Here is a 24,795-nt window from a genome sequence, read left to right on the forward strand (position 1 = left end):
TTTGCCCCGACTCACTAGTTAGTGCCTGAGAAAACAAGACGCGGCTGATCGAAGAAGACTAGTAGTATTAAGAGTTGAGACTAACAAATTATGAATGTGTGTACGAAGTTCATGTATCCTCCTTATTCTCTCATTCTGCGTTCCCTGGCTGTCTATTGGCATGATTGTTATTACTGTTACCATATTTATTGCTGTTGCACTACTCATTGTCGTTGTCATGTTTGTGCAGTATTTCTGTCTTTGTTCATAGTAAGTAGTAGTGTGGAGAAACATTCAGGAAGAATCTCATGACACTTGTACATCATGGTACTTGTATCTATGACAATAATAAACTTGAACTTGACTCTCCCACTTGTTTGTGCTTCTTTCTTGACAAACTAAGTGCCTTCTTAACCACCGAGAGAGCGCCTTTTTGTTTTGTTTCAAAGAAAACGTTGTGAAGATGGCGATCTGAGCTTTCAGTCTAATCGCAACAAACTCTTCTTAAATCCACATCACATCTGCTGTTAACTGTAGCTTATAACCGTGCGTTCTCCCTTCTTCCAGTGGTGTGTATATGTGAATGTGTCCCACACTGTTCTTTCTGTTCAGGGAGAACGTTTTTAAAAAACTTTTCACTCTAAACACCGCTTGTTTCATGTGGGACTGAGGACAAAATTATTGGCAACAAGGACAGAAGGATCCATCCAATATCCAAAATTAAATCTTTTACAATATAAACATTCACTTGTTCTTCAACATGTGCTTCACTGTCACCTCTTTTACAATCACAAAAGCATTATACACTTACCATTTATTTATTTAAATTATATTATATACATATATACACACATATATATATATAATATACACATATATATGTATATACGGGAGGGGTCCAGATGTTGCAGGATCGGGGCCATCTTGAACCGGTCTTTGAGGGTCTGGAACACTCGCCGTGCGTCGTCTGTCCAAGTCTGCCGTACTCCCTTTCCCTTCAGCAGGACCGTCAGTGGGGTAGCTACCAAGCTGAACCCCTGTATGAACCTGCAGTAGAGATTTGCAAACCCCAAGAAACCCTGCAAAGCCTTAACGGATGTGGGTCGGGGCCAGTCCAGCACTGCTTGGACCTTTTTCGGGTCCATGGCCATTCTGTCGGCCGTTAAGATGAACCCCAGGAAGGCACCTGCTGCTGATGGAATAGGCATTTCTCCCCCTTGACATAAAGACCATGCTCGAGCAGCCTCTGTAGTACTTGGCGCACGAGCCGCACGTGCTGGGCCATGGTGTGCGAATAGATCAAGATGTCGTCGAGGTATACCAGGGCTCCGTGGTGGACTAGGTCCCCCAGCACATGGTTGATGAACGCCTGGAACACTGACGGTGCATTGCACAGACCGAACAGCATAACAGTATACTTGTAATGGCTGAGGAAGGTGCTAAAAACCATCTTCCACTCATCCCCTTCCTGGATCTGGATCAGGTTATAGGCACTGTGCAGGTCAAGCTTTGTGAACACCTGAGCTCCATGGACCAGTTCTAGCACTGCTATGAGCGGCAGGGGATGCGGGTACTTTATCGTGATAGCATTCAGCCCGCAGTAGTCAATACAGGGGCGCAACCCACCATCTTTTTTCTCTATTAAAAAGAAGCCCGCTGCGGCCGGTGATGTGGATGGCCGAATGATCCAGGAGGCCAAAGCCTCAGACACGTACTTCTGCAAAACCTTTTGTTCAGGCAGCGACAGCGGGTAGATTGTACCTCGACAAGGAGTGGTGCCCAGCAACAGATCGATCGCACAGTTCCAAGGTCGGTGCGGGGGAAGCGTGGCAGCCTTAATTTTGCTAAATACCTCAGCAAGGTCCTGATATTCAGGTAGGATAGCTACTATCACCGCGGTGTCTGGCCTCTCCACCGAGGTGGCATGGCATGGGAGGGCTAGGCATGAGTGGGTGCATTGCAGTCCCCGCGCCACTAGTTCCCCAGTGCTCCATGAAAAAACCGGATCGTGCTTCCTAGCCAGGTGAATCCCAGTATCAAAGGGGTATCTGGGGACCGCATCAGAAAGAACGAGAGCTCCGCCACATGACAAGCCCCCACACGCAGGCGTAATGCTTTGGTCTGTCATTCCACCACTCCGGTGCCCAACGGCTGTCCGTCCAGGGCACTAATTCGTAGGGTGACATCGCACGCCTGCACTGGGATGCCCTGACGTTGAGCAAAGTCTGCATCAATGAAGTAGCTGGCAGCCCCGGAGTCTATTAGCGCTCTCACCTGGACCCGGCAGTTCCCCAACACACCTCTATTGGCACAGTCAACTGGGCATCTGAGCGACGTAGGGCACTCACCTCTGATCTCTGGCGGAGGTCCCTGGGAGGTTGTCTGGTGGGGCAGTTGGCTCTGAAGGACCCGGACCCTCCGCAGTAGAGACACAATCGGCCCTGAATTCGCCGCTGTCTCTCCTCTGGAGTCAGGTGCCTTGTCCCAGTTGCATGGGTTCTGGGGCGTCCAGTGCCACGGAGGGGTCCAGGAGGGGCAACCGAGCCCTTGGTCCTGGGTGAGGGTGTCGGTCGTCACAGCTGTCTCAATGAACTGGTCCAGTGTCCAGTCTTCCTCACGGTAGGCGAGTTCAGCTTGTAGATGCGGGTGCAGACCGTGCCTGAATGAGACAAGGAGGGTGGCTTGGTTCCAGCTGCTTAGTTCCCCTAAGATTCTGAATTCCAGGGCATACACCGCCACAATCTGACTGCCTTGCCGGATCGTCATCAGTTGGTCGCTGGCGGCATGAGCTGAGAGCGGGTAATCAAAGATCGCCTGAAATTGTTTCCGGAAGCGTTCATAAGTGGTGGTTTGAATTTGTTAGCCAGGGCGTTGCAAGATTCTGCAACCTTGTGCCGGAACGGCACTGCCTTTATCCCTGGCCTTGATTACCATCAGGTGCGGCTGCTTGGCTTGTGGGCGTGACAGCCGTCTACTGAATAGCAACTCATGTAATGTACACTGGTTTACACACACGCTGAGACCGGCTGATTGTACTCAACCATTAGGTGTCTGCATCCAATCGCTCCTCTTGTTGCTGCAATGCGCTCTTGTATTTTTGTATTAAGTTGAAAGCTGCTTTGGAGAAGTGTCTGCAAAATTAATAAATGTAAATTATGGGGGAAACAGTTTCTGAAATGCATTGCCTACAAAATACCCATTTAAGGCCTTAAGTGTTTTTTACTGTCATGAAGTGCCTCATATGACACTGAAATCACGACTTGACGGTTATTGAATTGCCGGTGGGGGAAACAGTGGCTCAGCTCTCCCACAATGCAGCGCTTTGTTAAGGTCACTGCACCAGGCCATGGTTCTCCAAGGGTTCATCTGAGAAGCCAACGCAGATTGCTTTTGGCACTGAAGTCTAAGAGGAATGAAAGCTGGTTTTCCTGCATGTGTCACTCACCTACAGGTGGAATGAAAGTTCACTTTGAGTAGATGTGACTGCTGATGTACAACTTTGTGAATGGGCTAAAAATTAGGGTTTCAGCTGTTGGACGTATCGTGCTGATGGTGCTTTTCATACTTTTATAACTCACCACAAATTGATTTGTAACTTATGAGAACACGTCAACACATTTGTTTCCAGTCATTAGAGCAGGACACCGTTGTGCCGGAGAGCTTGCTAGGAATTCCGGGAGCCACTTTGCAAAACGTTAAATTGCGCCTGCATTCAAGTTAAAGGAACTTTACAGTCTTGATCTATCCCGTGGCAGAAGGTTTAAAATGAAGTTAAGCGTAAATCCCAAAAAGTTTAAGTGAAGTACTTGAAACTCTGATGATCATTAAGTGCATTCTATAAATAAGACAGAGCAAATGGAGGAAAATTAGATGAAGTTTGTAAAGAGAATATTTATCGAACATTGTAATTTCTAACAACTTTTTAAAGTCTTACTGCAATGCAAAATAGCTAAATGGCACCTTAGTGCCTTCACAATAATGTGTCCCGTTTCTTTTGTTTACAGGCACAAGAAAAGTTTCTTTCCTCAGGCCATCTACCTCATGAACAGCTAAATCCCCCCCAGAGAGTAAACCAGTGCAATACACAACGCTATTTATATTTATATTTATAACTATTTATCACATCATTTCTCTTACTCACACTCCCTTGCATTTGTATCTAGTGACTATTTTTGTATATCGGGTACTTTTTATATTTTTTTTATATATTTTTTATCCCTTATTCACATACTCTATCTTCTCATCTGTCTTGTCACTGTCATTCTGTCTGTGCTGTTGTTGGAAGTTCCTGTCACCAGGACAAATTCCTTGTATGTGTGAACATACTTGGTAATGAAGCTCATTCTGATTCTGATTCTATTTGTTCTTCTTATAGTCACCGAGTAACTGGACAATCAGTCTGAAGACTGTATGGGAAAAATTGAAATGCTTTGAGATGTAGCTACAAAATATACACAATATCATTATATATAAATATGCATTACTAAAAATGGGCAAATTTCAACTATACCAAGTGAATGAAAGTAACTCCATTAATATCTTCAATACCAAATTATCAGTACATTTTTAAAGTACATGAAACAAGTAATCTCTTTGTCCACTTGTTACTTTGTTTATTGGCCATCTGTTAATGTCCAACAGTATCAATAAGGATGGTTTTTTCCTAATACTGTACTACATGTCTTCATCGGTCTCAAGTTACTCTGGAAGCTGTTAGATTTCAAACCCCCAGTGAGCACAGAATTTCACACCCTAGACAGTTACATTGCCCTCCGGGATGCTATGTAGTTTCACTAGAAGTAGGATTCAGAGACCAAAAAAAAAACTTCATCAGCAGTTGTCCACATCAAGTCATCGAGTTTGCAGTGTTATATACAAACATTGACGGAAACATCAAAACCCGCCCCATCCTCATTTCCAATCAAAACCCACCCGTTTGCCCATTCTTCCCTCTTTTCACTACTTCAGGGCAACATTATTTCCCAGCAGACAAAGGTGACAGTTCCTACCAGAGGAAAAGTACTGTACGGTACTGTAGTGTACACACCCTCTCAAAGTGCAGTCTATTGCTGTACGACTTGTACTAATAAACAGATACACCTGTGCTAAGGCACAGTGGACTTCATTTGTACTGGTGGTGTGGAGGACACGACAGGGTCGATACCCTCATCAGCCCCACATGTTGACATGGTTTTACATCATTGTGTCTGCCGAGCTCTATATGGAGGGAGTGACATTGCAGTCCATGTCTAGTCCTAAGAGTCTAGTCCTATTGATGAATCTGCTTTTTTTTAAATAAAAATGGGACCAACTTCAGAAACGTTTCAGAGATTAAATTAATGGTCTTTTGATGCCTGCAGCCCCTCCGCCTCTCAAAGAAATGATGCCATTGTACACTCCTAGTAAAGCTTGTGCTTACAGATCACAACCATAGGCACCAAACGTGAGTGATGTGCTGTGCTCTGGCTGCAAGTTCAGGGCTATGACCTACTGCAATTGGTCCATTCAGGGATGGAGTTGGGCACACACACACACACACACACACACACACGCGCGCGCGCAACACGGGAGTCGGTGTCACAACAAAGCGATCCTGGTATTTCCACAAGGTCTGCATGATGATCCTAATGCTAGAAGCAGTTTTGCACTGTACATCCATCTTGATCTTCCTTAAACCTTCACTGGTTGTTTATCCTGCTCGGAGGAAGCAGAATGATGTCTACCGTCCGCCGAAGCTGTGTCCACAGTCAGAGACGGGGTGAGTACTTGGGATTTCTTGGTACCTCGGTGAAAGACTTGAGCTCATAGGGTGTCCCTGTGTCCACCTCTATGGACTTGCGGGAGAACAGCAGCCGGATGTCATCGTGCAAATAAATTTTTCCAGATTTGGAGCTCTGGAACCTACAAGAGGGAAAATTAAATGTAATACTAATTACTGAAATCTATATGATTCTACATCTGAAGGGCTTTTTTAATTGCACCAAAAGCTGCAATTCTTTTTTTGTGTATGCAGAGCAGTTTATTTAGGTAACCATTTAATAGTTCAGCCACAGTTTAGCAGCAAGTGCCCATTCTGGGATCTGGGAGTTAAATTGACAATGTTGAGGTCACAGTCTGGTCCTTCTCTTCCCCATCGTTTCCCCGTCACTGATACCACAGAGCCTGAAAAGCAATCAAGTGATACCTGAGGTGTATTAAGTAGCAGAGAATTTTCTTCCTTGCTGTGGCCCTGTGCTCCGGTCTCTCCTCTTGCACTTCCTCATCCTCCCCATCCTCCACACCCTCCAGAGGCACCAGGAAGATGCGATGCCTCAAGAAGGTCACATGGTTCACAGGCATATCCTCAAAGTCGTATGTGACCAGAAACATCTTGACCACAGTTTTGTTGGGGTTGAACAAGGCCTTAGTAGGGATACAAGAGGAGGAAAAGCAGTGGCCTTATTTTACGTGTGTATCTACGAAGTGTAGATAGCAAAGGGTTTGTGTTGTTGAGCTGAATTAGACTCAACCTCTCGTGGTTTTCACAAGGTATGAGAAGGTTTGGTACGTAGGTGGTTTACTGTTGCCTTCTTGCACACATTTCTTTGGATCACGGAGACGCAAACCCTGAACACCAAACCAGTTTTGAAGCTGCGCCACAATGAGCAGCTCAGGGACAAAAAACCAAAAAGAAGAAACTGAACAGAAAGTTGAATCAACAAGAACAGAGATGACGTTACCACTTGGACGGTGCCTGCTTTCGGGACGCCGTATCCCTTTTTCCCAAGCGACCTCAGGCAGATAACGCCCTGAAACAGAAAGATGCTGCTACACGGAAACACAGGCTTTGTATTATTCATATTCCCTTAGCATAGTTCATTCATTCAGTCCCTAATTCAATCCCCAAGATTTACTTGTCAAGTGAATTCTTGTGAAGACCCATTAACATTAATTGAAATGGGAAAAATAAATACATTGCTGAGCCAAAGGAAGTTTGACCCATGTTGCAAAAATGCAAAATTACTGCCTCGTCTTTTAAAGACAGGAAATCTTGCAGAACTAAGTCCAGAATATCAGTATTGCTACGGATACCTGAATCTGGTTTAATCCTGGTTTAAGACCTTTATGTTAAATTGCTGACACACCGTTCCCTCACACAACGGGATTAATTCATTTCGTGAAATCACACCATCAGGTCCAGTCCTCTTGTGAGCAGATGGAATTATGTCGACTATGGAAATATAAAGCAACTAATCTTTAAACTAATCAACTAAAACCTGACCTCCTTAGGTTTATTGCGGCAACGTAACGTGAACCGTAGTGACTCGTCCGACATTCCATTCGTCACACAGCACACACAGCTGTCACCTCATCATTGAATAGTGAACCAGCTACACAGGAGCAGCTACTTACTGTGTTTTCACATGGACAGCTCATGTACACGGACAATGTGAACAATGTACTTTACATCAAAACTCAATACAAAAACGTAGCACATTTTCATATTTGTATTTTGCTTGTAAATAGTGGTTTTGACTATAAAATGTGCCGAGGAAAATACTGTGCACGTGCAAAAGCCGTTACAGCACAGTATTTTACTGTGTTGTGTGCTGCCTGTCGCTACTACTGCACTCAGTTTACCGTATTTGCGTTAATGTACGTACAACATGCTAAAAGTGACCCAAACATTCGTGACTTACAGGTAGCGAGAGGTAGGTAGAGAGAAATCAGCCCCCGACACCCCCCCCCCCTCCCCAGGGCTGCTCACTTTGCGTGGTGCTTGACGTTACCAAGGCAGATCCTTTCAAATTCACTTTCTCTTCTTGTAAGATGATTCTCCCAGGCTTGTTATGCAAATTCTATGCGAGGTGTGAATTGTCATAAAAGGAGTGTTTGTTACACAAGGGAAAGGTGAACGATGTTACGTCGCCATTGTATCGTTTGGTAGTTTAGGATTATTGCCTCTACACTTTCATCTTCAGCTCTACTACTGTACATTCATAAAATCCACGGAGTGAGTAGGGATTGAAACAGTTCAGATACTGTGCAGTAAGAAAGAAGTTTCATTCATAAGCCTGAGCGTTGCGTCATATGAGAGCAAAGATTACCAGGAAGGGCGAGGGGCCGCTCCGTTCAGAGAGGTCACAGTACGTGACCTGGACAGGCAGGGTGGCATGTGGGGGGCAGTAGGACCCGCTGGCCCCGATTTCCGCCATGAAGCCCTCAATCCGACCAGACGGCGAAAAGCAGCCTTTCAGGATGGACTCCTGAACACAAACACATTTGCCATTGAACTCCTTTTATCCAGGAGTATTTGTCCCGACTGGCCATCTGCTGCACTATGCATAGCAAACTCCAAGGTTCATTATCGTATTACAGAAGTGTTTTTACTCATTTTCAGAAGCAGAATGGACATTTCAGAATAATTATGCCATTAACAGATGATTAATGGCCATTTAAAATACGTAAGGTGGTTGAGAAAATACCGTCCTTTACTGCATCTTAGAGCTTCAGAACATAACGCAGCACTAGGGTAACTGCAGGGCCGTTTACCTCAAAGTTGCCCAAGAGGGAGTGGCTCGCTGATGCCAGGGGCGAGTAAGGGCGACAGCTGTGACCCGAGGGCTCTCCTCTCAGGCCGCTGCAAAGGAGGCGCCTGGATGTGCAGATGGGCCAAAAAGGATAGAAACAGACAGGAGGGAGACAGAGGAAAGGTTAGGGTCTGTGGACCAATTAAATACAGTTTCCCAACTGGCAAACCTGTGAGCAACACTTTTTGCTGACGAATTCTGAAAAGTATTTAATATTCAGTAATATAGTATTACCGCACCACAGCTTCATCTAACGACTTCATCTTCATCTAAACAGCAAGTGCAGCCTTTAGTTTTCCTAAGGAACGGAAACTCCAGAGAGAAAAAAACACCCCACCGATGATCTTCCGTCTTGTACATATACCAGCTTTGATCCTGTCGACGAAGAGCCGCCTCTCCTTCACCCTCCAACTCCACGCAACCCCTCCGCCTCTGAGCTGATGCACGTCATTTACCATGAAGAGCAGACAGCTGTGCAACTCGCATTGTTTCTACATTTCTTACAATTACACTTTTATTTCTTGTTATTTTGCTTGTATTGAGCATTGGTGGGGCGGGGTGCGATGGCGCAGCGGGTTTGGCCGAGTCCCGCTCTCTGGTGGCTCTGGGGTGCGAGTCCTGCCGTCCCGACTCACTACAGGGAGGGACTACCCCCCTTCCCCCCGCCATCAGCAGGACGCTGAAGGGGGCACGGAGGAGCAGTGTGTAGAGCTACTCCGTTCCCATGCGCACAGCCCCCCGTTGTCGCCTCCCTCTGGGCCACCTGTGCATCCTTCCGGTTAACGTTCCGAGAGCAGGCTGCTGACATTGAGATGTGCGTTCATTCATTCAGCAGACGCTGCTCCAAAGAAACGCTTCAGAGCGAACAAAAGTGCATTTCCCTGCCAAACAGAGACGGAGATCCACACTCCACAGCGTGGGTCCAACAGCGTCGCGTTTCGCTGGTTCGCTGGTTCGCTGGTTCGCTGGTACGCGTCACACGAGTCGCCGCATCGAGAGCTGACGACAAGCCCTTCACCCGCTTCATGTCCCATTGGACTCTGAAGTTTGTGTCCTGACCCGGCCCTCGGTCCTATTTAACTCAATTCAGGGAGCAACTGTACAGGACTTTCCAAAAAATATGCCAAAAACACAGGAACGTAAAACATTACTTTACTACTATTGCGTTAATAATTAAAGCAAAAACATTTGAAGAGAAACCAGATTATATATGACTTCCTGGGGGGGGGTTTGAGGCCCATGTTTCAGGACATTAGCTGACAAATTGGACACTGACTGTACGAGACTTACGACTTTTGCCGAAGACCACTTTTGAGCCTTCTTCCCACTCTGGCGCAGTCACTGGCTCCCTACAATAAAAAGGAGTGTTTTTATTCCTCATTGCATCACTTGTGCACCAGCTACATGCATTAGGCGTATCCAGTGCAGTGACCTACAGCGCATTTTCATTTGCATCTATTATACCTGCCTTTGCACACATTATTTTCCACTTTAAAAGAAATGAGAAACACCACTGAAATTACAAATTAATTCTCTGGTTACCGCTTTGATAAACATTGGTATATTTATAACATTGATTGTATAACATTTGACTCTTGTGATTAAAACCTTATCTAGAAAAAACAGCTTTAAAAAAATTCAGAAGAGAAGGTTGGTTGTTTCCTTATTAACATAATTCTTCCACATAAGATGAGTGAATGCTGGCCATTCCAACAGGATCCAGAAGCAGCCCGTCTTAGGGCACCACTTACATTCGAGAGCAGTCTGGCGCCCAGATCATGTGCACTTCCCAGTCCCAGAAAACTCATTGTCCCCTGGAGTCGTCTCCCTGGGAGTTTTCGTCCTGCCGCCGCGCAAACACTGCAGACCTTCAACTGGCACCATGCTGCCATCCCCCAAGCTCCATAGAGGCCACGGCTTCTCTCAGTCACCTGCCCTTCTTTCCTGCTCACTCGCTACTCTCTGAAATCTCATTGCCTCTCAGCCCACTGGCAGCATGAAACTTCCGCCTCCCTTTTCTCACTGCATTTAAAATGAAAAAGAAAAAAAGACATCCCCTTTGTTACTATGGGCAAACCCCCACAATGTACCTTTCCGGAACATAATATGATATGTTATAACATTGAGCCAGAAAAGCCAGAGGTTTGTACAGGAATGCTGGATGTGTGAAGCAACAATTGGCCTGCTGAAAGGGCTTTATTGTGGGCCTATTCTGCATGTTCTAGCATAAAAAGAGCAGTCTTTGCCCGTGTACACCTGTACAGCTCTTTTCTCTCCCTGTTATTGACCAACCAATACAGCGCAAACTACCCTGGAAGGGCGAGAGCAATTTTCAGGCTCAACCCAGCAAACTCGTACACAGTGGGCTTCAGTCCCACCCGATTTCCCTAACCCTAAAATCACTCCGGAATGAATCAGTCATAAATGTCTGCGAAGATTCACTTGGACTGAAGCGGTCAACGATCCTTTTCCCTGGACCAAAAGCACATTCCTCACTCAACTCAGGGATCACATTGACTACCGGCACCCAAACGTGACCTTTTACTTCTTTATTAGAAGAGGGGTCACCAAAAACATCTTAAAGTGTGTGAACTTTAAAGCATTCCTTAGATATTCAATGAGAATAGCCCCTCTGACAGTACATCGCAATGCACAGAACGGTGCATGGGGGTCTGAGTGAGCTCAGTCACCCCCTCATTCATTATCCAGTGCTACTTTCTATTTAAAAGGGACAAAGTAAGAATTTTCCATAAGTACTGAAAATTATAGAGTCTGGCTATAGCTTGGGTTTGAACATTTGACTTGTTTCTATGTTCTTCATGTTAATAGGTGGCCTTTGTTATCGTTAATAATCACAGTCAATGAAATACTTTAGTCTGAGTGTAATGGCCTTGACAATTATTACCCTTGACGAGAACAATTTTGTGAATGAGCTGTTGACCCCAAGTAAAAAAAATCACTGACAACCTTTGACAGCTGGGTCATATTTACGTAAGAGCTCTCACCTTAGGCTGCTCACGAGCGGAACGCAGGAGATGGTTCCAGAAGGGGCCAGCTTTGGCATCTGTACTGCGGCAGGTTCCGAAGCCCAGGCCTGGGGTCAGAAGCGCCAGGCGGCTCCTCTTGGAGGCAGACAGGCCCTCGTCTTCAGAGCAGGACTCTCCTGTGTTGCCGGGAGAGAAAAGCCTCCTCTTGGCTGGATAGGCACTGGAGCCACAGGGTGGGGAGCAGGGCCCATGTTAACAAGGTGCAGAGGCCAAATGGGGTTCTTTGAGGCCACGTGGTGACTCCTCTGTTCAAAGGGACTCGATTCGCTTATTGCCCTATACCCATTTTCAATTGGCCCTTTACTCAGGTTGGTGGAACTCTTCAGAGAACCCAAGACCTTGTCTATCTGTGAGACAGTGCTGGAGTTCTCTAATCCTGCTGGGCTCCCTGTGCAGAAGGCTTGGCTCTTGTGTTCTCCTGAGGCACCAAAAGGCCTGCTGCCTGCTGAGAGCAGTCCTGCAGGGAGATGCTAGGGAAGTGAGACTGCGCATGCACTTGGATGGCTGGTAACAAAGGTCAGCCACAGACTGGGGTTTGGGAGAAATAACTGTCTTGGTGCTGGACACTGGCTGGTCATGGCTGTACTGTGCACTGCACCTGAAAGGGGCAGCGGACAGTGTGCCACCAACTACAGGACAGCCAAGGGCCTGAGCAGGTGGCCCATCTTGAAACTTAAGCGCATGCATACCGGAACTGGAAAAACTTTTGTGAAGGTGGCACAGAACTTCACCTTCTAATGCTTCCAAGGGTGCGTTGCGCTCCTGCACCAACTGGGTTTGTGATACGTCCACCCAAGGCTCTTCCTGGGGGGGGGAAGCTTAGAACGTGATGGTGGTTCCTCCAGACTCCTTTTTCTTCATGCACTGCCCAGCTTCTGCAGTTTGACAAACTCAGAGTACTCCCCCAACTGGGATAAGATAGATAGCTGGTAAACCTTCTGCAATTTTGTGATCTCCTTCCCAGAAGGTCTCACCAACCCTGGTTGCACTCCAGAGCTCTGGAAAGGGGCAGGTTGCCTTGCTGGGTTGGGGATTCCACGGAGGCCTCCTCATGTGTAAATTCCACATGTATGTGTCGCACGGCTCAGTAAAGTTGAGCAATTCTTGTCACTATGAGATCAACTACAATGAGGAAATTAAAGTGCTGAAGAGCGAGACTCAGGAAAAGTCCCACAGAGTCCAGGATGTGTTGTTAGTACAACAGGTACACTTTTCCCTAGCAGCCACAACAACAGGACAATAGCTGTGGAGGACAAAGTTTAACGTTACAAGGATCTTCTGTGGCTTCGGTGACTGTGAAGGAGCAGCCCTGGAAATAAACCCACTCCCGGTGATGTAGGATTTCTGCAAATGGATGTTTACTCATCGGTAACCAATGAGATGCAGAAATTCTCTAATTAGCATATCAACACAAGTTACACTTTTTAACCCAGGCTATGCTTCCTAAGTGCTCATTCTTCTGATTAGCCTAAAGAGAATTGTCTGTGTATTTCTGGGGTTGCAAAACAAGACATGTTGGACTTTTTAACTCATGGCACCATACAGACACAGCCGGGTCTCATCAGCATCAGATCTTACCTTCCCCGCCTCTGGGAGCCCCTGGACCTTCTCCTCCACTGCTCCTCCTCCTGCTGCTGGTCCATCCTCAGGCCGACTGGCAACAGAGTCCTGAGAGCAGCAGCTACCAGGGGCAGGAGAGGAATGTAGAGCCTGGGAAGATGCAGATACACACGTAACAGCTTTGAGCGGATCACAAATTCACTTTTCAATCTCCTGTTGCCATTTTCCCATCACTTGTGAACAAGATCCCAACGTACATGAACTCCTCTACTGTAGGCAGCTCAGGCATATTTTAAGGCCCTCTTGGACATGTCTTCAAGTGTCTATGTATCTCATCTCCTCAGCCACAAGAAGTGAGGTGTAAACACACTTTGTGCAACACACAAGTAGCTCAAAGTTTGCAATGGGAAGGGTTTCATGTGCCTTTCAACTGTAGCTCTTATACTCGCTGTATATTTAAGAACAAACGGTTCAATAGATTGATTCTGGAATTGGTTCTAAGAACTTGACAATAAAAAGACCAAAAGGTCTTTGTCTACAGTTCTGTCATTTTTATTGGTGTCTCACTGCTGATCAAGGGTTATTTTTATTTAAAAAAAGCATAGTTTAGGAGCTCATCTAACACAAATTATGGTCACCTACAAGATGCTCTAAGGAGACACAGCCGTCAGTCCTCACAGCTCCACAGTCACCATGTGGACAACAGGACAGGTTTCATGTGTCCATTACAGGGACCTGAAGATCAGATGTGATGCCAAAGGCACCGATGCGTTTGTTCATGTTATCCATCGTAATTCTAGATTTACCAGGCCAGTTTATTAGGTACAATCAAAAGGTTTGCCGACCTACTGTACATAGATGAAGTAAATCCATAATTTTCATGCACTGTCCCCTTCAAGGTGCTCTCATTTCCAGCAGGACATATTCATTTGTCCCAAGTTTCTTGCTGCTTTTGGAGGCAAGCCTGGAGATCTTCAACTATGACGTCACTAAATTCTGCCATCGCTTTTTAATGGATTCTTGTCGTTTTTTTTCTCTTCCCAAAAATCAGTAATGCTTTGATAACACCTGGTAAATACGTTTTAAAATGCTTCCTATACGAAGCCCATAGTTACATTTATGGTGTGCATCTCTCCATAAGTAGCTGACAACTCCGTGACTACAATAGGATGGGGGGCACAGTGGTGCAATGGGTTGTGCTGTTGTCTCATAGTGTTCAGGCTACCCGAGTATAGGTTCAAATCCAGCTCTGTCTGTGTGATGTTTACAGGTTCTCCCCATGTTTTGGTTTCCCCCCCACAGTGCAAAGCCATGTGTTTCATGTTAATCGGTAACTCTAAATTGCCTGTAGTGTCACTAGGTGTGCGCGCAGAGGTGGACACCCTGCAGTGGGCTGGTATTCTGTCCACTTGGCACCCACTGATTCCAAGTGGAGCTCCAGACTTCTGCCACCCTAAGAAGGACAAACACCTAATAGAAGTAAGTGTTTTCTAGGCCCCCAGAAGAATTTTATTGTTTTTACCAGTTCCACAAATCACTGATACTGGTGCCAACTAGACCAGTGAAAATATCAGTGCTGAATAAAAGTATCATTTGCAGAGAAGGATTCATATTATTGCCCTTCAGTTTGTTTTCTCTTGCTGCTCTCTACAGTAGATGGGATCAACAATATGGTTTCGATAATCAAGTTTTACGTACGTCACAATTTATCTAACTTTCAATTGTATAGTAACAGACATTTTCAAACTTTCAGAGTATGCTGATAATTGCAAGAAGTTATTTTTTTACACCTTTAGACACGAAAAGTGAGCAGTGAACAAATGTCACGCCGGCGACATCAGACGGAAGGAACGCACCTGTGGCACATCAGGTAGACGAAGCATAAAGGGCTGCTCACGCACACTGACTTGTGGAACCTTACTTGAGTAATAACCACGTGGGTCCTTGGCACGGGTCTTCTACCTCCCTGACCTTCGTTATGGTCTCCAGAATTCCAGTTCTGGCTTACCCCAGTTATGATGTTTGCTCCTCGGTTAGCCCTGCCTGTCCTGAGCTCGCCTCTACCTGCCCCTTTGGGTCTCGTCATTCTAATAAACACCTGTTTCTGGGTCTGATGACTCCGCTCCACGTGTACCAGCATGGCAGCAAATGCTTAATACCGTTAGTAAATATTCTTCCAAGTACAGTATGTCAAATATTTTCCTCTTCAAGTTAATGTTTGTAAGAATAAGTATCTATAGTTCTAACAAATGTAACATCCGGACATGACATGCACACGGACGTAAAGTACAATGATCTCAGTAGCAGAGTGTACATTTAAGTGCTCATTGCAAATGAAGAAATGAAGTGCACTGGTGACACGGTAAACAGAAACAGACACATGGCGTGTTCTGGGGGTAAGTGAAACGAGTTTACTGCGCAAGAGCAATACGCCGAGATGATGCTTGGCCTGAGTCGGCGTACGGAATCGCGACAAAATCAAGCAGGACGGGAGCACGGGACTGGAACAGGAGCACACTGGAAGAGAACTTGGGTCAGTGAATGCGTATTGCTAGGGAAGTAGTAGAGCACTGGTGAAGAATCCACAAACCACCAACGTGACCTCAGCCCTTTTACAGGTCGTCTCATGAGCTGGGGCCAGGGGTGCTGCTGCTCTCTTGGGTGGCCGTCGGGGCTTTCACTCCTGGGGTCGTGACTATAAAATTAACTCTCAGTTAACGTCTGCTTGTCATGTGTCGGATATTTCTCTGTCATGGAACTCCTGCCGCTTTTCCCAAATAAAGTAACTCCAGCTGTGTTTGCAATATTATGAAATCAAGGACAAAAGTCAAAAGTTCACAATGGGGTACAAAAGGTAAACCTTAATTAATATTAACCCTTAAATTTAGACAGGAACCTTAAAAGCAAAGAACAAAAATATAATTTGGTAAGTGGAGAGTATGAAATACTTCAGATTTGTATGAACTGGTTCCAGACGATTTAGCTTTAGTCCCTTCAGACCAGGAGTTCAAACGTACGACATCAGCAACCCATCCATATCCCCATAACCCCTTCCATACAGCATCCACAAAACTCATTTTTAGTTATGGATTATGGATGTGTGCTGGTGTAGTGACCATCAGGGAAATAATCTTGTCATTACTGGCTTCTGTGCAGCTCTGAGCTCTGGCTCAAGTGTCTGCATATTCAGATAGTTTTTACTAAGACACGTTGATGCACAATAAAGTGTGTGTTCCGGGAGCCCTTCACTGGTAACAACGCCACTGGCAACATGATCGCAGTGGAATCTCACAATATTGATCTCAACTCTGTGACACGCATTTGAAGGCAGTGCTGAAGCTGCCTGCTGCCTGGTCACTCGCCCCAAATGTTGATGCTGTTTCCCAAGGTCGATGCTGTCAGGGTACAGGAAACAAGTGGCAACATAAATAAACTGCAAACGCCTTAAAGTATGAAAGTGCCTCTTTTACTGATTATTTCAAAATTGCTTTGTTTTCAGTAACAGTGCTGCTGGGGAGTGAAACAAGGCCAGACGAAGGAACGGTACTGATACAGCACTATAGGAGTCTAGATGGATTTAACCTCGATAACTTACAGCGGTTATGAAAAATCCTTTCATACACTAGTAGTCGTTATCCTTGCTGTTATACAAGTATGTTGTGCAACACCAGCCTCTAGCAGGAGCAATGAATCCTTTTTGGCCCCCTGTATGAAACGAGTTTGGTACTCCTGTTGTAGATCTTTGTAGCGATCTAGATTTCACAACTAAAATGATGTGTCAATATACCTATTTGAAAATATTAGCAATATACTTTTGCCATCACACATCTTGCAATACAACACCTGGATACATTGCCAGTGATTTAATCTGGGGTCACTGGGTGTTTTGGCACCTTTCAGCATCAGAAAACCTTGTCCAGGTGACCCAGCCAGAGTTATCGGACCTCAGCCTGCGTTCTGATTGCACTTCCTCGAACCCACAGTTCACAGCTCATCTCTTGTGATCCACAGCCATGTAAATACTCTCTCTGCTGCCTCAGCAAGAATCCTCATAGCCTTCATCCTCTGGCTACATGAGAAATACAATGTTCTACTCAGAAAGTGGGAGCAGGGATCTGCAGGAAATGGGTGAGGAGATACAGCACAAGCTCATGTAACCAGATTCCATGGAGACCGTGATCTTCAATTAATCTTGTAAAGTCCTCTTTGATTTCATCATTAGAAAGCAGTGTTGGAAGGCAGAACAGAATCCCAGAGAGAGGAGGACCCAAGGTTACTTAAGGTTCAGAAGCTCAACTCCAAAAGGTCATCTTGGATACTTGAAGAGCCCCTTGCGAGTGTTGGCCATAACATACTTCTTGGAACTCTCATCAAGCATGATCTGCTAATAAGCATGGCTCATATTTCATTTGGAAAATATCTCACATAACGCCAGTTTGTGAACAGATTCTCCCGTTTTGGAACCGAGTACTTGACAGTCGCTTTGCCACCAGCTCAGATTCACTTTCACATCTATTCACTTAGCAGATGCTTTTCTCCAAAGCGACATACAACTCTGAGTAAATAAATGTGCATTTTGCCAACAGACAGACAGATGAATATTCAGACATGTGATTCTCCAAATACGGTCAATTAATCCACGTTACATGAGTAGCTGCATGTAGAGCGGATGAGGAGTAAAATTTGTTAAACACATGATGTTGTGAAAGTTTATATCTTATGAAACTTATACTCTCTGCAGATCTTCACAGCACCATCTGGTTTATTTACTTGCACAATGTGCAATGTAGTGCTGGGAGACTAAGGATTATAGTGTTTTGGATAGTGAGATGTATTGGCTAAAAGTTTAAGGTTAGTTACCACACATGCCCAGCAATTGCTTTCCTCCAAGAGCACTACAGCTGGAAGTGGGGATTGAACCTGCAACCTTCTGGAGCCAAAGGCAGTAGCTATAATCACTACGCTACCAGCTGTTCCATGAACCTCCTAAGCTACAGACACCAGGGGCAATTTAGAGTCACCAGTTACACGCGTCACACGTGAGGCTTTTATCTTTGGACTGTGGTAGGAAACGGGAGCACCCGGAGGAAGCCAAAGAACCTTCACACAGACTGAGTGGGCATCGAAGCACGTCTAGTCGCGTGTCACAGGCACTTTGAGACACCAGCGCTACCTGCTGCACCACTGTGTGCCACCCCGGTCATTATTGTGCATCAGTACATGTGACGCAGTGATATTTTACGTAGCGCAACCAATGAAGTTCAAGTTCAAGTGGTTTTTATTGTCATTCCTCTATAGCTTGTATACGCCGGCGGAACGAAATGTCGTTTCTCCGGAGACCATGGCGGTGCAACACAGAACAGAGTACAAGACAGTAAATACACAGGACGGGATGTGGAGATGGGCTGACGACCGTAGGCAGGATGTAGTGTAGGAGTCAGGCCGGGTTCGCTGTCGGACTGCGCCGGCCAGGTGAGCGTTGGGAGGCAGCAGCCGGGTGTTGAGTAACCCGACCGCGTCGGGGAAGAAACTGTTGCCGAGTCTGCTGGCGGTGGCGGAACGGGCCAAGAGTCCATGGCATGATGATGAGGGGTGAGAGGGGTCATCCATCCGACGCCGGTGCGGTGGCTTTGCGGATGCGGCGGTTCTTGTATGAGGTGTCGATGATGGTGCGTAGAGAGACTCCGATGATCTTTTCACCTGTTCTCACAATGAAGCAAGGGCGTATAGTTTTGAGACAATACTCGAGGTCTCAGTGTCAGAGCTCGAGCAACTTTCCACGTGTCCCCGCCGAGCGCCTCAGTCCCGGCAGCAGGTTCACTTGTGCGTCAGCACCTGTTCTCTGTCTATCCTAGGCGAACGTATCCTTCCTTCTCATTGGCCAGAGTGCGCACGAGTCCCGCCCCATCGTCGGACTGCGCCGCACGTATTGGCTGGCTCCAGTGTCACTCGTGCCAACGGGGCCCCGCCCTTCAGGCGCTTCTGTGCCTTAGGTGCGTCTCTGTCCGCTTCCATGATGGCGCGACGAGGTTCGCGGCGGCTCCGCTCCGCTCGCGGCGCTTTTGCCCCCTCGCGCCGTTTCGCTCTTTCTCGCGGTCCCCGTGGAGCGGAGGGAATGTTGCGGAGGCCGTGAAAAGTGGAAGCAGCTCAACTATCGCGCCCTGCCTGCGCGGATGGAACAGCGTGTCCGAGTGGGATCACTTATTAATATTTTCCGAATCCGATTCCGACGACGAGTCGACGTTCCATTTGAATTTCAACTCTTTGAAGTGTAACGAAAAAACAGCGGCAGCTTGCGATGTCTCTGCTCTGCGTGAGAGGTAAATGTTACCTTGCTTGTTTCTAGTATCAGACTCAGAGTATGTAACTCTCTCTGCTCTGGGGCGAACTAAACTTCCCTTCTTCTGCTGGACAAGTTAAGTAACTGACTTAGTTTTACCTGCTGCAGGAGTAAAACTGTTGAGCTTAGACTAACTTAGAGTTAGAGGCGGGACGTGACGAGTAACTGTTACTGTGTGTCAGTGGAGCTCGAGGAGGTGAAATTGATTGAGTGGCGTCGCGTGCAGCTCGATATCATAGGACTCGATCATGACATGATGATGTGGTAAAAAATGGCACTTTGGTCCAACACGACTGCGAGGCCGATTGCGACCTGTGCGCGCGTGTGTGTGAGCAGACTTAGAGCCCCTGGCTGGCGATGATGATGATGATGATGATAATAATCTTTCAGTCACACGCAAGAACCGACTTACTCACTGACACTTGTCCTTCTGTCCACAACTGTCCTGTTTTATTTTACTGCTCTGTACCACAATAAATGTGGGATTTTACTCTGCCGTAAAAATAAAGGTTCAGTGAGTGATTCAACAGCACGTGCACGTGGTTAAGCCCTTTTTAGTGATGTTTTCACCATGTCTGTCGAAGGGAAGTGATGTGTATGAATGTTGAAATTTATTTGTTTGTTTGTTTGATCAATCCAGCCGTCAATGACCTGTTTGGGCAACATGAGCACTTCAAGTTGTATAAATCCTTAAACTGACAGGTTCCGCACACTGTTTTTAAATTTATTATTTTAATTCTTTTTTTCCTCCCAGTTCAAAGTAACTTGTTTCAGAATATTATTTTTATTTGCTGTCTGTGAGTTACACACCTTTTGTGCCTGAAAGGTTTCTAGGGGAGCTTTGATCCAACACCCACTGCTGTGAGCTCTCACACACCAGTGCACTGAGAAGTTAACGGATATTTTCCCATCTCCACCATCCGTGGTGGTGGTCTTCTGATGTCCAAGGCTGTCTGTGTGTGTGTGTGTGTGTGTGTGTGTGTGTGTGTGTGTGTGTGTGTGTGTGTGTGTGTGTGTGTTCGTTCGTTCGTTCCCGGTTTGGCTCAGTTCGGTATGCAAATTGCTCACGCAGTTTACTGCAGTGACGAGGCGCATGTGGTAACTGAGGTGAGCTGTCTGACGCTTTACGGAAAGTTCTGGTATCGTAAAGCTTTGCGAAGGATTCTGCACATGGTCTTGCTGCCACTTGTCTTCTCCTGTTCCGCTAGCTGGACATGTAGCAGGTAGTTTTGCTGCGATGCTCTTTTCAGAGACGGTGTGAAAGTGCCCTGCGACGATGTTCTCCGGCCTCTCGCCGACCGCTGGCTCCTTTCCAGCCCGTGCCATATGATTCCCTCTGTGTGGTGGGCAGAGAAACGGTTGTGCCTTTTCTCAGCCTCGCGTGGTTACGCGCAGGAACGACGGCCGGAGTCGGGGTTCAGCGAGGCTGCTTATTTGCGCGTGCGGTTGTGCGCGCGTGCCCTGGTTTTCAAATTCCTGCATCGCTGCGAGACGCTTAACAAGGGTGGAAGAGATGGGACAAGTGTCGAGCTGCTCCTGGAGAGGCTGACGGCACTGGGCTCCTTCTTGGGCTCCTCCTTGCGCTCCCAGCCCCCCTTACTGAGCGCTGCTGCTTTCATCAGCATCCCATTGTTCTCCCCAAGGGTCCAACCTGTCTCCATGGGGACATCGTCGCAACGAAGAGCTGAAAATGATCCAATTCCTAGAAATGTGAACCCGCTCAATTAGAGCTGTTCTTTCCCGGTGTCTTTTTTTGAGCCTTTGTAGCTGCTGTGTGGGGAAACCGGTACGGCGGGTGTCGATCAAGGTGCGAAAGTGAGGATCGCGACCCTCGTGGACGCACCTCCGTGCCGTCGTTTGGAGTTCAGCGCAAGGAGCTTTTCGTCTTGCGTTTCTCTTTCCGTTTATGACGCCGCGTGTTGGTCCACGTGTAAAATCAGTGCTCCTGCGCCAGTCCTGTCCTCGACGTGTGACGCCGTGGGCTGCGGTACAAACTGCTCTCTTTACTTGGGCGCAGTCCATATCCTCCTTTCCTTATGCTCGGAGAGGGTTTCTGCTGCCCTTTGGAGGCCAAGGAATGGACCTTTGGTAAAAGTTTGCGTTGAGTGGTCAGAGTGCTATACACATACACACACACATGGAGGTGGTCTCCAGTTTACAATGGTTCGACTTTACGATGGTGATAGACATTCAATAGAAACTGTACTTCAGATTTAGAGCCCCCCTTCAGGCAAGCAATAGGTGGATGGTGGATCGATATTCTCTCGCGATGGCCGCGATCCGCATCTTCCGGTCTGTCGCACAGAGGTGTGTATAAAATGCATTTTTGACTTATGATGGATTTAGCAGAACATAACCCCATAGTAAGTCAGGGACTAGTGTGTGTGTGTGTGTGTGTGTGTGTGTGTGTGTGTGTGTGTGTGTGTGTGTGAGAGATAATTCACACACACACACCCCCCCCCTTCCAAAAGTGTCGCATTCACTTCCAGGCTGTAGTTTCGCCTGCTTTTGACCTCGCGTGTGAATTACTGTCGATTCTTTTGCTGTTCTGTACGCTTGCAGGCCTGGTTTTCGCATAGCACCCGTATGATATTTTCCCCCGAAGACGAGCGCAAGGGGGCCGAGCGAACGCAGCCGCACGCTGGTGGCGAGCTGGGGGAGGAAGCGAGGAGATTGCGATTATAATCCACCCTCCATCTGCTGTGACCTCTGTGTGTTTGTCTCCGCTCGGTGCCGCCTGTTTGCAGATGAGCGCTAATCGCCGAACAATGGTTGGCCCGCCGGCAGGAAATTCCAGTCCCGTGAGCTCCCCGGTTCAGGGCGGGACCGTAAGACCGTCCCGCTTGGCAGCGCAAACGCCTCGCGCTTCCTATGGACGCCGGGGGAGTCATCGCGGCCGGGCGCGCAGGCGGCCGTTCTGCGGTCGCTGCTGTCGGACTCCGGAGCTGTAATTTGTAGCATCGGCTCAGGTGGAGCTGAACTTCAGCGAGACTGAGCCTAAATGCGGCAGCGGAAATCTGCGTTCGTGTGGCTGCGGTTAAGGAGAGTTTAGAAAAAGTTGCCGACTGCGCTCAACACGCCCCCTAGCTGGCAGCACTGTAATGCGGTAAATTTTTACCCCGCAGTACAGGTGCCGGTGGCTGCCTTTGTGCCGCAGAGTTCGGGGCGGGGGGGCTGCCTGTCACATTTGCACCGCTGTCCATTTCGCTGCCTGTGCCGTTAGACGTCCCGCGGTGTTTGCCGACCGGTCAGGGCGAGTGCCCTTGTTGCCGAGTCCGGGCTGCTGCCCCCCTGCCGTTGCGCCGTTGCTAAGGGCCGTTTCCATAAACGCGTCACGTTGTTTGCTGATCTGCGTGTGCAGCACCTGTTTCCCAGCAGGTGTCCGGTGAAGGAAACACGCCGCCCCTGCGCGTTAGCGGTGAGCGTGCGGAGCTGAGGGCTGCAACGCAGTCCTGCTCCCGCGTGCTTCCTGCGCTCTCTGTCGGTCCGGGCGTTCGCTTCCAGCGTCGCTCGCTGTCCTGCGCCGAGACCGTCCTTCGTTCGCCTTTCTGCTCCATGGCGGCGCGTGAGTGAACGCACGTGAAAGCGCCTTCCCGCGTACCCGATTATCGGGCCCTTTGGCACCGCGGACGGAGCTTCCGCACGAGACGCGCTGCGGACGCCTGGAGCGTGCCGGCACCATCCCCGGAGCGCGGGCCTCGCGACGCTCTGCTCCGGTGGCTCTTCGTGCCGAGTGCTCCGAGACGCGCTCCGGCGTACCGTTGTTGTGCAGCTTACCTCGTATTTTACCCCAGTGTTGAGCTGCCGGTTGGACGGCAGCCTTCTGTGCACCTTGGCTCTAGGCTTCCGCTCGGGCTTCCGCTCTCCGCCCGTTGCGTTGCGCGCAGAAGCCGGCGGCGCGTCGTATGAGGGCAGGACCGAACGGCCGTAATGCTTTACCCATCTGCTCCTTTCGCCCCGTTGGACGCGTCTCCTCGCGCTGCAGATCGACGGGGTGTGACCGTCTCCTGGTGTGCATTTTGCTTTCGAGCGGTTAAGGGAAGGAAACGGACAAATTCGTAGTAGGAACAAATGGAGCGCTGACAGTTGTGAGCGACTGCCACCTGGATGGCACGCGCAGCCCTGCGGTGCTGTACCTTGTGGGTTTCCATCTACATTTTTGTTCATTTATCACACAGTGTGGTACAATAACGAAGAGTCGCTCTGGAGAAAAGCATCAGCTAAACGAGTAGATGTAAATCGGACGCTTTTCTCCACGGCGGCGAACATCTCAGTAAATACTGTGTGTGCGTTACATTAGCAGGATGAGGCACTTGGATGCGGATGCTTGATTCTTAAGTGCAGTTAGTTTTTCTTTCCACCATATGAACCCAATGTTCATCACGCAAGTAGCTGCATAAAGGTTTTGCCATTAATTGGAGATCTTGAGTTTGAGGCCTCTTGCGGTGTTCTGCGTGTCGTTGCGTCCCAGTCCATCTGGCATTTCTGCAGCAGAGTGTGTGTGCGTGCGTGCACGCGCGCGCCTTGCTCAAGGGTACTACAGCTGAAGGTGGGAATTGAACCTGCAACCTTTCTGATTAAAGGTCATTCTGATTCTGAACCTTTGGGTCCAAAGGCAGCAGCTGTAACCACTACGCTAGCAGTTTTCACTATTCGTAAACTAGCGTGAATCTAATGATCTAGTGTGTTAAAAAAAAAAAAAAAAAACTGTGTGTGCGCGCGGGGTGGGAGCTTCTCGCCAAAACTGCCTACATGGTGAGTATATGCGGTGTGCCTATGTTGTACCTGGGGAAAGGTTTGCCGTGCGGATGTCCGTCCTGGACGCCGTAGAGGTTCTATCGGAAGCCCTCGGAACGAGTGTGTGAATTGGTCAGTTGAAGGGATGGAGACGACACTGAACGGCACACGTTGTACAACCCAGTGGGATTTTTTTTTTCCCCGCACACCACGTGTGTCGTGGTAGCGTTGTGTGGCAAAACCGTTAATATAAGTATGTAGAACCTTTGTCCCTCCAGTTTTTCAGAAGAATTTAGTCGCTCTTGTAGTAATTTTCATCGCTGCATGACACAGGTGGCATCGAGTTTCAGTGGTGCAAAAATGTGCTCCACCGATCGTGTGCTTTGAACATCACCGAATTGGTGAGTGTCGTTTCTTAGCCGGCGATTATGGATATAAAGGGGTGGAACTATTTATGATTTGAGTGGATGGCACTGAGTGCTGGTGGGAATGAATTCATTCATTCAGTCATTCATTCAATTCCCCCCCCCCGCAAGTGAACAGGTAAGGATTACGGCCATGT

At 47.7% G+C, this 24,795-nt stretch overlaps 2 protein-coding genes across 2 annotated transcripts in view; one reads left to right on the forward strand and one right to left on the reverse strand.

The window, feature by feature from the left end:
* Positions 1 to 5,726: 5,726 nt before the first annotated feature.
* On the reverse strand, positions 5,727 to 13,445 carry atosb (atos homolog b). Its single transcript, XM_018745013.1, has 10 exons — positions 13,414 to 13,445; positions 13,175 to 13,306; positions 12,024 to 12,194; positions 11,555 to 11,756; positions 9,840 to 9,898; positions 8,512 to 8,614; positions 8,067 to 8,225; positions 6,699 to 6,767; positions 6,164 to 6,381; positions 5,727 to 5,880 (listed from the first exon to the last, which is right to left on the reverse strand). The coding sequence occupies exons 1-10, from the start codon at positions 13,443 to 13,445 to the stop codon at positions 5,727 to 5,729; spliced, it is 1,299 nt and encodes a 432-aa protein (XP_018600529.1).
* Positions 13,446 to 19,187: 5,742 nt separating this feature from the next.
* Positions 19,188 to 24,795, forward strand: part of unc13bb (unc-13 homolog Bb (C. elegans)) — an 89,569-nt gene continuing 83,961 nt past the window's right edge. Inside the window, exon 1 of the mRNA XM_018745047.2 lies at positions 19,188 to 19,476. Coding sequence (XP_018600563.2) covers positions 19,455 to 19,476 — 22 coding nt within the window. The 5' untranslated portion in view covers positions 19,188 to 19,454. The remainder of the gene's footprint in view (positions 19,477 to 24,795) is intronic.

Source organism: Scleropages formosus, chromosome 6 (genome assembly GCF_900964775.1).
Source record: "Scleropages formosus chromosome 6, fSclFor1.1, whole genome shotgun sequence".
NCBI classification, from domain to species: Eukaryota; Metazoa; Chordata; class Actinopteri; order Osteoglossiformes; family Osteoglossidae; genus Scleropages; species Scleropages formosus.

Coding starts and splice junctions, on each gene's coding strand:
- atosb (XM_018745013.1), bottom strand. CDS start 13,445: ATGCCTGAGCTGCCTACAGTAGAGGAGTTCAT. Junction 8,226..8,511: donor CCCTCTTGGGCAACTTTGAG/GTAAACGGCCCT, acceptor GTTTGTGTTCAG/GAGTCCATCCTGAAAGGCTG. Junction 6,382..6,698: donor AAGCAGGCACCGTCCAAGTG/GTAACGTCATCT, acceptor ATCCCTACTAAG/GCCTTGTTCAACCCCAACAA.